Raw genomic sequence first — 14,532 nt, forward strand, 5'->3', positions numbered from 1 at the left:
TAGTAAATGGGAATATAATATATGACGATTTTGAAGATTATAACGTGTATAACTACGCATTCTTGTATTGTGTCGTATTTGTAATGAAGCTTCACTGAAAATCTGTTTACAAGTTAGAGAGTTCATATAAAACATTAGAGTAGGAGCCTGTCGATACAAGGCACATAACTAATCGATACTAACAGTATCCCGAATATCCTTGATTTCGAATGAACCTTTATTAAACTAAACACTTGAAAGAGTTGTATTCAGTCTACATGAGCTTAAACATATTTACTGATAGTAGATTTGGAACCTTTGTGTGAGTAGTCTGATGCACTAACCATTACACCACGTCTGAGTTTACATTGATGAGAACTTTTAAAAGCCTGCACTGTATACCAATAAACTAGGATATAATGGATAAGGATGGCCATCGGTATGAGTATATTTGATGTGTTATACGGAATTAAAAATATTATTTTATTCTGATTTCTAATCAAGTTACTTAAAACAACTGGTTTCAATTATAATGCAATTTGCTCCAACCGATAAGGAAATTGCAAAACTTGTAAATTTAGCATTTCATCCAACTAAGAAATTTATGCCCTGTTCAAAGCATTAAAATTTCTTAGACAAGTCATCGATTGCAACAGCATAGTAGATATTTTTTTAAAGAAATATCAGAGGTTGCAGCACGGCTTTCTACAATTATCAATCCAAGATAGCCACACAATGTTTAATTTACAAGATGAAATTTTGAGATCGATAAATTCTGTTGAAAACTGCATCGACCTACTATCACAATTATAATTTTTTTTTGCACAAAATGGGAACAAATGCAAAAACACATCAAAACGAATATAAAAAGACAATAACGAACAATTTAAAAATACCGTTCACTGTAAATCGCCGTTTTTGAATCTTATGCGTTTTGGGTAATATATCCAAAAGCGTACATTACAACGTTGTAATTAGTTTACGACGTGATGAACAATGCAAATTCAACCAATGACGTAACGTTATTTTCATTTGGTGTACGAACAATGAGATAACCCAAAGTCCTTTAGATTTTAAAAAGGCTAATTGAAGAGCAGAGAAACTGGGGCCCACAAAAACACGACAGAAACAATTTAAATGCAGCTTAAAGATCTTCATCAAAATCTCATGTGATATCAGTTACTCTGACAGAAACAAAAGTTACGGGTACAACAACAAAATGATTGAGCTGTTTAACTTTTACTGATGTAGCACGTGAATCAGGACCTGTGTTCACTTTTGACCACTTACGTCCAACTCTGGTCTGAAATGAAATCCTTATTTTAAAAGTTATGTTTTGTTTTTTTGTGTGTTGTTTCGTCACTTTTTCATTGTAAAGTCTGTTCTGATACAGCATATGCTTTTCAACTTTCCTCATATAATCTTCTCTCTCTTTAACTTAACTACTGCTGATTAATCATAGAATGTTTTTGAAATTCATTGAAAAAAGCCATAACTCGTTATTGCAAACCACCAGAACAGTAACACTATAAAAAGTAGGTGTTCAATTGTGTATTCAGGGAAACGCCAAGTTTATTGATCATTTATTCTATTTTAGTTTTGAATGAGGTTCTTTCATCACGTACACAAAAGAAAAAAATACAATAAAGTATGATTTAATCCTTAGATCAAGACATGATAAATTATTGATACGTGATCAAAGAATGGTTGTAACTGAAGTTTCGTTGCATGTTATAATATGATGTGCCTGCACCGTTGCATGTGAATATGTCATGATTTCAAAAACAGGACAAGAACAATACTATTTATCACATTGACAATTTTAATCTGTATTTATCAATATTTCTCTTGTATGTTTTATAATTTATTTCAGTATCTCTTTTTCTCAAACGTTGTCATAGAAGTAAACAACTATAACCATGATAACTCACCATTTGGCCTTCAAATTTAAAAGACTCAGCCATGTTTGTTAACATAATTTTCAGATGAAGAACTGCAACGAAGACGCCGTTTTTTTGCCTTCTCTATAATTTGTTTTGTAAAAGTATGGATTGTTTGTTATAGATGGATACCCCAAAATCTTTTTTTAACAAACTTTACCCGAAACAAGTATTAGGGACGTATGTGTGCAGTAGGAAGTTAAAAAATTAAACCTGGATGAGTAAATCTTTTTAAAACATGGAGTATAGCACACATAACTAGATGAGGAAATTACGTTCGTGTCTGTTTCTTGTTTGGTTGCTATTAAAGATTCTTTATAAAACCAAAGAAGTATTTTATTTCGTTCAAACATCAGCAGGAACATGAGCTTTAGAATTATATATTTGCAAATAATCCATTTCATTGATTGTCCAATAACAATATTCTTTTGACAAAACATTTTCAAAATCTGTGATCAATAATTATAGAGATGTATTGTTTAAACTTCATTTGTTGATACAGCTGTATTGAACTTTGAACTGTATTTTCCATAGTTCCAATATTTCAAGCATTCCCGGAGAATTAGGGAGGGGGCATTTGTTGAAAACTTTGATAAACCTTACATCTTTAAGTAAATAACACTTTTAGTTCTTCCCGGAAGTAAGCACCTGTTATACTATACAGGAAAAAGTTAATGTAATAGTTCATGAAAAATATTGTCTTTGTAAAAATCAATAAGTTTTGATTGGTTGGTACGAATACACTATCCTCCATTCTTATCGAACTCATTTGCAATGAATGTTTAAACCATATAATGGCATATGGAGTATTAAAAGCGATGAAGCAAAACGATATAGTTATCAAGATTATTGTGAATTCCAATCGTATTATACTTTCCTCTGTTATAATCTTCACCTGTCTGTGTCTTTTGTTCCGAATGATTAACTTCCGAATGATCAGTGTATTTATTATTGTTATTATAACAAGGAATGGCAGAAAGGTAATACACACTACAAATACAGTCATTTGAAAATGCCTGTACCAAGTCAGGAATATGACAGTTCTTGTCCATTCGTTTTTGATGCGTTTTGTTATTTGATTTTGCCATGTGATTATGGACTTTCCCAATTGATCTTCCTCTAAGTTCAGTATTTTTGTGATTTTACTTTTTTCATAAATTAAAGACAGGTTTGTGTGTTCTGGTCGTCTTGTACACGATGGAACATTAGTTGGCCCTACATAAAGCACTTCACTAAGCAATGGTCGGAAGGAAGCTATCACAAAAGAAACAATTACTGCTAAGAAAACAATTCTTTTAGAGGAACGTAGATTACATACGTCTTTCCGTTTTAACGGGTGACAAACTCCGATATATCTCTCCAATGTAAAACATGCAACAAGCCAAGCCGAAAGGAAACGGAAAGAGAACGACATGGACAGAATAATCTGACATACTCCATTACTTTCAAAAAATGGAGCTGTTACCTGTCCAGAACCAATTTGTATTCCTTTTCTGATCCACTCAACAAGGACATAGAACACCAAAGCCATGAGATCAGCTGTTGAAAGTGATGCAAGATATACACTTGCAGATAACTTTCTCATGTTTTTAGTAAGAAACACTAATAAGGAAATTGTATTCCCGGTTATTTCTACATCAAATATCACAGGGGTGACATATGTAAATACATCGGACCAAATTGAGCGCTGGTCAGAATCTCGATTGGTGGGCCATTGGTCATCACATGTAAGGTTCGACCCATTTTCACATGACAGGTATTCTGATTGGTTTATCTGAAATACATGTATATTACATCAAATTATATAGTATTATAATGTATAATTAGATTGATGAAAGATGTGTCTGGCTAAATCATTAAACATTTATATTTTAATAGGTATCTATAACCAAAAAAAATAAGAAGAAAAAAGAAATCAAACGGGAAAGATTAATAGAAAAGAGATGCAAAATATTGAATACAGAATTCAAGGTCTACTAACCATACCCTTATTTTAATAATGATACATACCAGGATTAATAATTGTGTCAAACGCACGTTTTGCCTGCAAAAGGTTTATCAGTGACGCTCGAATAAAAAAAAAGTTAAACAGGCCAAATAAAGTACGAAGTTAAGGAGCATTTCGGACTAAAAGATCCAAAAACCTTTTGCCGAATACATCTCGGGTAACAAAAAAGCAATCAAAACAAATGGAGAGTTGTCTCATTGGCACTCACACAACATATTCCTATATCTAAATAGGAAATTGAAAGTAAAAAAACAACTGTGTCACAAAACAAACGTGTAGAGTTATGTACCTCATACAGAAAACATGATAAATTTTGTTAGTACGCTATTCACGAATTACTGCGAAAAAGCTAACAGTGCTTATGAGATAGACGTGTTTGCATATAATATGAACATGGATGGTTGACTGCATGATATAATTGTGTTAAAATATGCACGCATAGTATGATAATCTTTCCTTCTACAGAGGCTACCTCGCCCCGTTCGGTGTTGATGTTATGCAATCCAATTTGTATCTAAGCTTGTATTTTAAAACTATACTCGTCCTTAAGGGCATACGATACAGTAACAGGGGAGGTAATAACGTTGCTAACGTAAAATGTTATTTTCGCGACGTCAAACTGTGACATATCGGGAAAAGATGCATTTTTCGACTGATTTTTATCATTCAAACTGATTTAATTTGAAAACGAGTGCATGGACCCCCATTTTTTAAAACGACATTTTGTTTCATTTTGCAGGGAGATTATGTGGAATCAATTTTATAAAAACTGTAAATAGTGCAATTTTTTTTTATTTTGAAAAATATAAAGCAAAAAATGACGTTTTTTCGCAATTCTTGACCATTTGATAAATATGAGTTATTTCTGAACAAGAAATGCATAACTTTTTAGACTACGTATACAAAACAGAAATCACAAATTATTTCACAAAAAACAATTCGTGTTTATCTTTTAAAACAAAAAAGTTAGGTCTTTCTTTCGAAATAAAAAACACGGCCACAAATCCGAATTTTGAGCAAAAATTCAAAATTTCGACCTCATTTAACTCAAAAAGTAGCACATGATGGTATACTTTTTATTATATATTTGATTTAATCAGGTAAAAAATAGCCAGTATGCAAATTTTCCTCAACTTGTAAATACAGGATCAAAACTGTATCGTATGCCCTTAATGTTTTGCATTTTGTACTCAGTCCCTACTATGTTTATGAGAAGTTGTTTATAATAATAATTGTATTTGATTTTTTTGTATGTAACATCACAAAATCAAAATGATTTTGAAATTACGTAATAAGTACAAAAATGATCTTTCGACATGCTAATTTATATACTAGTAACAAGTTGATAGACGAATCTCCAAAAATGTCACGAGAAATACACTTGGCTATTTATTTTAGGTATTTTTTAGGTAAATGATTAAACATGTTGATTCCATTTTTTTAAACAGCTTTAACATGAAGTTGATAAAAAAACTAATATTCCGACGATTTGATCTAGAATTATATAGATTACATTGGAGATATAACAAGAATTATTACATCACATTGGGTCATTTTCTCATTCTAAAGATAATCAATATTTCTAACTTGGTGTTTTTCGATTTAAAAAAAAAATGAAAACAACATACAACACTGGTTGATGATTTGCAGGTAATATCAGTAATCATAAACATAAACTGAAGGTACTCCTTGAAAATGTTTACACCTGTCCTAAGTCAGGAATCTGATGTACAGTAGTTGTCGTTTGTTATTTATACGTGTGTCTCGTTTTCTCGTTTCGCGTTTAAATGGTTTTACACTTGTAATTTAGGGGCCCTTAATAGCTTGTTGTTCTGCGTGTGCCAAGGCTCCATGTTGATGGCCTTACATTGACCTATACTGGTTAAATTTTATAAATTGTTATTTGGATGGAGAGTTGTCTCATTGGCACTCATATCACATTTTCCTTTATCTAAGTTAAAAACAAATCTACACAGCTAGATTCTAGTACGAATTGATAGATATAATTTCTGTCACTGGTTCTCATTATGATAATATGTTATAATAAAATGTAATAATGGTTCTATAATTCAAGTCTATTTTTGAACTATACAGCGTTATATTCGTCATGCTGTGGCCGATGATAAAACTACAAGCATTGGAAATATAATAATAGTTTATGTATAAATTGCTAACTTCGCGGTATAAGCAGTAATGAGAGCCATTTGTTTTCATGTACTTTATCACTTAATAGATTAGTAGCAAGTATAATGACGTTTAACTAATAAGTGGACTGAATAAGAACACTTTCAGCATAGCATGTGCCAATTTAGCTAAGTCTAAGAAACGAAAAAAAGTATAAATAACCATAACTCAAATATCTTGATTTCGAAATTCATTGTCTAAGGTACTCGTAAAAATTGAATTGAATCATTAAGTATAACTCTTAAATCGTTGTGTTGTCGTCTTTATGATGAATACTGGATATTTTCTTTAATGGATTATGTCCTATTGGCTAATAATTTATCTAGAAAATAAAAAAAGTTGACCTGTTTCGTTAATTTTTTTACACTTATTAGGCCGTTAGTTTTTTTCGTTTGATTTGTTTTACATTTATTTTGTCATTTCGGTGCCTTTTATAGCTGACTATTCGATACAGGCGTTGTGTTATGGGTCTCTTTCGGAGAGTTGACAATCATACCAGATCTTCTTTTTTGTTTATTCAAAATGATTTCTAGCTGTTAATTTGTTGATCAAATTTTGTTGTAAGTTTGTTGCATAAGACAAGGTTTTATATCAATATTGTGGTAATTTTTATAAATTTCCTGTTTACAAAACTTTGAATTTTTCGAAAAACTAAGGATTTTCTTATCTCAGGCATAGATTACCTTAGCCGTATTTGGCACAACTTTTCGGAATTTTGGATCCTCAATGCTCTTCAACTTTGTACTTATTTGGTTTTATAAATATTTTGATATGAGCGTCACTGATGAGTCTTATGTAGACGAAACGCGCGTCTGGCGTACTAAATTATAATCCTGGTACATTTGATAACTATTTATATCTAAACCCAATACTAGTATTTATACAACGATTATTAATGTGTATGCCAAATGCTTGTGTCGTCTTCAAAAACCAGTCAATAAAAAGAACATCAAACTACACCAAACTCATTTCTTTTTTAATGTAATCAGTTTTTAATACGAAAATTGGGAGTAGCATTCATTCTTAATAAATTTCATAGTGATAGACATAATCTAGTTGTTATTTGTACTATAAGATTGTTGTTTACTTGGCATGCATGATATTTTGATTATCAAATTATGTAGAATTAATCAGGGATACATACTAATATACTACATTGTTACTGGTGTAGTTCAATACACTATTATCACTGGACTAGTATATATTTGTTTAGGGGCCAGCTGAAGGACGCCTCCGGGTGCGGGAATTTCTCGCTACATTGAAGACCTGTTGGTGACCCTCTGCTGTTGTTTTTTATTTGGGCGGGTTGTTGTCTCTTTGACACATTCCCCATTTCCATTCTCAATTTTATCAATACATCTTATTTGTTACTTAACAATGAGATTAAATGTGAACAGATCGTAGGAAGAATTCGGGCATCTACTGAAAAGCAATTTAAATGTAACCTGCTGATGTAATGCTTATAGTTTTCTTACACATATAATGATTTTTATAATCCAGTGTATCAACAAAGATGTTCCATACTGTGATTAAACATTTTGTTTTATTCTTTTGTGGTGATTTTTAAAAACAGTTTATCACGGAACTAGTACCATACGATTAATTGTTTTTTCAATTGAACCACATTTCGCATTTAATTTAACGAGTACATTATAACAGAAAAAATTACAATAGGATTGACATTTAACAAAAGTTACATCAACTCCGTGAGAAAACATAATATGTGTTTGTAGAAGAACATGTCGAGGTCAACTTGATACCAAACATCTAAAAGTAAAATCCAACACAATAAGATAGCAAAAGCGGTCATTTTTGGTGAAGAAATATAGTTGATTTTTACCATACTACGATTTTGGTCGTGTAAAATACAGACAAATAAGCGATTTCATAAACAATCAAGTATATTTGGATATATTTTACATAGTTCTTTACCTTTGACAATTAGCACAAAAAAGACCAACTCTGTAAATGTGCTCATTATTTTTGACTTTAATACACCTAACGGACTACAACAGCTAAGTCAGTATTGCATTTTTTACCATTTAACAGGAAGAACAGACGAATCGTGTCAGACACACAAATTTCTGGAGTTGGGGGGGGGGGGGGGGAGGGGGGAGGGCGTGCGTATCCGTAGAAAAAAGGCAAACACACAAACAAACAACCAACAACTCTATTCTTTACGCAGTAGAAAAAAGGCAAACAAACAAACAAACTACCAACAACTCTAAGCTTTACCCAGTAGAAAAAAGGCAAACAAACAAACAAACTACCAACAACTCTAAGCTTTACCCAGTAGAAAAAAGGCAAACAAACAAACAAACAACCAACAACTCTAATCTTTACCCAGTAGAAATAAGGCAAACAAACAAACAAACAACCAACAACTCTAAGCTTTACCCAGTAGAAAAAAGGCAAACAAACAAACAACCAACAACTCTAATCTTTACCCAGTAGAAAAAAGGCAAACAAACAAACAAACAACCAACAACTCTAAGCTTTACGCAGTAGAAAAAAGGCAAACAAACAAACAAACAAACAAACAACAACTCTAAGCTTTACGCAGTAGAAAAAAGGCAAACAAACAAACAAACAAACAACAACTCTATGCTAATCATATTTAGTGTAGGTTTTCGTCTTGTGCTATATTTTATTTTTGATGTCATTATTGTCGAGCAAGAATTAACTTTACTTTAATTCCAGACAGAACGTGCGTCTTGTTTCCTCAGTTTTAATCCTGGTATTTTTTATAAATTTATTTGCCAATCTCTGCAATTTTTATTTATTTATAATAGATAACGTTAATAGAAGGGCTAGTAATACCGCATTGTTTTCAAACTATATACCCTGAAAATTCGTTTCGGTGAATTTAAAAACTAAACATGCGCATTAATTCGATCTTTACTTAACTATGGCGAACGCTCGAAGTACGCCCATGTTTCACCGTACCATGAACATAGCTGCATCAATACAGAAGGTAGTAGACCAGAATAACAAAAATCATATACATCCAGAGCCGTAAAATGAATTTGCCATTTCGTCTGTGGTTATATTTGCGATAAGAAAAAGATAAAGAGATGAACATATTTCTATACTCTAGTCATCTCTTTGGGGTTTTTATTCAACATTTGTGTTATAAAATATTATTCCTTGTTTTCAGTAGGGAAATGATTTCACATACAAGTAATTACTTCTCTGGCTAAGTTTGTCTTGTTCTATTACAAATATTGTATGCATACTCAGATCACAGATATAACATATCTTTTTAAGAAAATTGAAAGTCCTAAATATTCATAGGGATATGTTTCCTGAAAATTCATTCTGGTTGCGTTAATTTATTTTGCGGGTGATGCCATAACCTAGTCTGAAATATGACACTTGTTATCATTTCGTTTGATGTGATTTGAGTTTGCCAATTGATTAACAACTTTTCTTTTTGAATTTTCCTCGGAGCTCGGTATTTTTTTTTATTTGACTTTTTATTGTTTTTTTTATAGACGTTGTTCGTTATTCAATACTGCATGATAATATATAGTAGTAACATCTACTTGTTATGGTCTCTAATGAGGAGTTGGCAATTTGGATAATTTGCAATCATACCACTTTTTGTTTTATACCATGAGACGGATTCCCAGTCAAGAGTCCGTTTTGCTCAGTTTAGCATTCGTGCGATACTTTGACATATTCTTTTTGGCTTGTATTTGCATACTTTTTATTTCTCATTAATAAGCTTAAAGGTATTTTATTCAATATTATATCGAAACAGAGTCAGTTGCAATAACAATTCTAGAATATTTGCTTGATCAGAATTTTAACTCTTCACAGTACTACGATCGAATTTAAGTGAATTATCTCAAAATTCCAAATGATCTTTCCGCAAGATAATACGAGTTAATAGAAAGAACTGCTCAAATGCCACAAACAATGGATTAATCATAATCAGCTAATAAACAGGGAATTGATATTCATTAATATTTTCAGATATGGGAATTGAATAGACTGTTTTTGTGCACCAGAGATATTTCAATAATTGATACTGCACATTGTGGTTTCATGTGACATATGTCTAATTAATGCGGAAGAGATAAATCTTCTTAAGTATTTTCTTCATAAGGAAATATCATGCTATCAATTATAATTTTCAATTGCGACAAAAAAATGCTTAGCATGTTCTTTTAAGGTGGTACCTAACACTACAGGGAGATAACTCTGTAAAGTCAGCTAAACGTTTTAATTATGTTGTGTCGTAAAATGACTATTAAGCTTCTGAATGATCAAAATTGGTGTTTGTCAAACTGCTATATAACCAGTGTAATTTTTCTGACAAAACGGTTGGTTCAAAATTTTGCATATATTTATTAAAAAAGTAAATACTTTAACAACTTTTTATGAAAATTAAGCGAGCCAAATTAATTTTAGTGAAAGTGTTGGGTACCACCTTAAATGATAAAGATACATTGTAACATCCATCCAACTATCCATTAATGACGCAAATGTATTCAATAAAAGGTGGAAACCATAAAATGACAAATTATAAAACTTCTATATGAACATTCTTGTTTCTTACGTTTATCATGTTAATAACAAAGAAACTAGAACAAATAAGATCATGATGATTGACTTGAATAAACGAAAAATTACTTGATTACTGTCACCTCAATTTTATCACTTGAATAAAGTGAATAATTAATTCCAGAAAGTCAGCTTGCTGATATATTTGTGAAAATGTCACATAATAAAAAACAGTTTCTGATTCAGTATTTACTGTTCCACAAATCTTCAGAAAAACATAAACAAACCATTTCATAAGATAATTTGTTTTCCATGTGCTTAATAGTTAATAACTTTCCAATGATATTTCGTCGCCTGGCAATACGATACAGAATATATAGTATCACTACCCACAAAGATTCTCCCTGATCGTGTTTTATGGTAAGAGAATAATTGAGAAAAAATCGTAAATCTTTGATAAAACACCGTTTATCGGGTCACTTATTGCGTGGTGGTGCTGTAGGCCTAATACCTTTTACTAACCCCTAACAATTATTGCAACTACTGTATGAGAGATATATTAATATACTACATTGTCATTGCCATAGGTCAATGTATTTTACTTATTACTTACAACAATTAAATTCAGTGCCAGAAGAGGATAAATACAAGGCAAATTAAACTATGCATCTGTCACAAAAAAAAATATTCTATTAAATATAACTCGAGAAAACAACATGAGAACAATATTGTTATTGATTTAAAAATATTCCATATACTTTGTAAGTAGAAGCAAAGGCTATGATTTCAATTAATCAAAGCCATTAATGTTAAAACATATGTAGTTCCCAAATCAATGATCCACAAGACGTTTAATGACTCTCGACCTCTTATAAACGTATACGCTTTACACGTGTGATTGTTTTTTTTATTGTTGTTTACTAACGTTAAGTGGCAAATATTTCATGCCTGTTCAGGACGATAAATGTATGATTGCGACTACAGGTAATTTTGGTAAAATAGGTTAAAAAATATTGGCATTTTCCTGAACTTCGTGTTCTAACCTAACATTTTAAACACTTGTTACGATGGAAAACAGATATATTCAGTGAAATCAAATTTCTATATAGTATCAAATGTAATGTCTAAAAAGTGGGATGAGACGTATGATAATTACAAAATATGCTTTTGTGTTGATTTTGTCATTTGATTAGGGACTTTCCTTTTTGAATTGTCCTCGGAGTTCAGTATTTTTTTGATTTTACTTTGTATTTCTATTTTTCCGATGTGAAAGGCTTTATCAATAAATATATTTGGTGTTTTTAAAGAATCGTTGTACTTATAGATATGTTTTTGGAACACCTATAATCGACCTCTAATTTAAGTCTTATATTACGATATGATGGTATAAGACGAGGATCAGAGAAATCATAATATCATTTGTGCCTACTTAATTTGTACTATATGATTGCTAATTGGAAACAATAAAATCTAAAAAGGTTGTATACCTTAGAGGATAAATATGACGTCTGATTTATTCAACTATTTTGTGTGATTCGTTAAGTTACGTCGTTTCAATTAGATGTGTTTAATACCCATGTTACATGTATTTATGCATGTTCGATCCTTTGTCGCATTTATATATGAGAAGTAGAACTTTCGGTTTAGAATTATTTAACAAACGATCGATAACACTTAGAAATGGTATGGTATATATCTCAAATCTCGTAAATGAATCTCGTTTACCATGATAGTACCGAAAACAAGAGGTTTTTATGTTGTGGTGAATTATTGTATTATTATTTTTCATTTTTTCTATGTCTTGTCTATATGCCTGTTTATGTTTCATTGTTACATATTTTATAGTGATGAAGATTTAAACACAATGTTGACTGCTTTATCCTAATTTTTGACATTTTTACCTATTATATTTGTTTAGTTTGTTCACACATCGTTGTTAATATGAAGGAATGTTATACGACTGTCATACCAGTGAGAGGTGTACACGTAGCTAGCTATGAAACCAGGTCTAATCCACCTTTTTCAGCATAAGAAAATGTCTGTATCTAATCAGGAATATGGCAGTTGTTATCCATTCATTTGGTATTTTGTGATTAAGTTTTTCAACTGTCAATTGTTGTATTTGGTTCAAGATAAAATTCTTATTTCCTTTTCGAAAATTAGAATAAAAAGGCTTCCTCGACAAAAAAAACACTGTTTGGAAATAACGCAATAGTAACACCTATAAATCAATTTGAAAATGTCTTCTATAGCAACTATGTATTATTAGCTAACATTATCACGATAAAAATAATTAATAAAACGACTATTATCAGTGGACAATTAGTCACCAGATACGTATACACACAGTATTAACAACGGATATTATATACATAGCATGTGTTAATTTTAACTAATTAGATGTACTAAATAAACACATGTTTGTATTGCAAAATTTGTGAATTCGAATATTCAACATGTTATGAGTTAAATTTATTAAATCGAGTAATGTGTCATGTTCATCGAAATAAACATTCACCATAATGGACATACTTTTCAGTTATATGGTGATACTTTAATTTACAATTAATTAGCTTCAGCAGGAGTATTTACTTTTTGTATCGTCTGTTGTACATTGGTTCTATCAAATAGTATCACTAGTAACCTCGTATTAATGGATTAATAAAGGCAACAGTAGTATACTGCTGTTCAAACTCATCAATCCATGGACAAAAAACAAAATCGGGGTAACAAACTAAAACTAAGGGAAACGCATTAAATATAAGAGGAGAACAACGAAACAACACTACAATTTAACACACACATAAAACGGACCAATCAACAGACAAAATCCCACGAGAATAACAAATATAACATCAAAACTAAATACATGAATTTGGGATAAACAAGTACCGTAACACGTCTTATGCGAATTTACACTCAAAAATAAGAGAAAGCTCGTGATAAGTATGTAGTGAGCAAAATAACACATACAATTGAAAGAAGATTAAATGTTGAGTCATATGTAATCTTAATAATTATGATGTCTTGTGTCATATAATAATAAGTTATGAGAGTTTTCATAATGACCTTGTTATATATCAAAAGTCGGTAATAATTTGAAAACACCCATGTTTTATATGTTATATGAATCAAACCACAATTGAAAATATTTAAGTAAGCCAAATAATATTTTTAGGAGAAACTCAATGTGTATCATTATATCAAATGTAACGTTAAAAAAAGAAACGTTTAACGTCATTTCATGAAGTAAGAAGTAAACATGTATGCCTGTTGTCCTGTTAAAAGCAGTTTATGGCATTCGATATTTGTTTATATTTCTTTTCTAAAGAAATGAATTTGAGTTGATAATAACTGAATTTTATTCATAATGGCTATTTTTTTTATAGTGACCCTATTTTATTCTTCCACGTGTCCCCTTTTTCCTTTTAAAACATACGAACAATTACTTATGTTAATACATGTACTAACTGTTTATTTATGTTGATTGAAGAAATTGTCTAGTTACCTTTATTTCATTGATGAAGTCACTAAGAAAATCCGGAATAAAACTGGTCCCTTTCGTCATCATCTACTTTAGATTACAACAATTATAATTCAACTAGTAATCCGTCTTCATTATTTAGAGATACTGCTCGACTATGTATAAATTCGTGTGTTGCATTGTCATATATAGTAAGAAACCGATCAACTGAACACTCAAGGTTGAAATTTTCTCAACAATAAAAACACGTGGCTGTAGGAAGACAGTACGATAATGTGTTCAACTAATTGATGCAAATTATACTAAACATCTGTCTGATGCGGAGCAACGGTCGAAAAAATGCTGTATGTTTTTTTTTACACACAAAAGAAATCAATATAAATATATAAAATCCATCCTTTTCATACTGGCAACTTACATGTAATTTA

The 14,532-nt window shown here is 30.9% G+C and overlaps 1 protein-coding gene across 1 annotated transcript in view; it reads right to left on the minus strand.

Moving 5' to 3' along the window:
* Window positions 1–2,381: 2,381 nt before the first annotated feature.
* Window positions 2,382–14,532, minus strand: part of LOC139497416 (probable G-protein coupled receptor 139) — a 41,720-nt gene continuing 29,569 nt past the window's right edge. The window contains exons 2-3 of the mRNA XM_071285635.1: window positions 3,071–3,693; window positions 2,382–2,923 (exon numbers count right to left, since the gene is read on the minus strand). Of these exons, the coding sequence (XP_071141736.1) occupies window positions 2,527–2,923; window positions 3,071–3,693 (1,020 nt within the window). The 3' untranslated portion in view covers window positions 2,382–2,526. The remainder of the gene's footprint in view (window positions 2,924–3,070; window positions 3,694–14,532) is intronic.

The sequence above is a fragment of the Mytilus edulis genome, chromosome 12 (genome assembly GCF_963676685.1).
Source record: "Mytilus edulis chromosome 12, xbMytEdul2.2, whole genome shotgun sequence".
Lineage (NCBI taxonomy): Eukaryota > Metazoa > Mollusca > Bivalvia > Mytilida > Mytilidae > Mytilus > Mytilus edulis.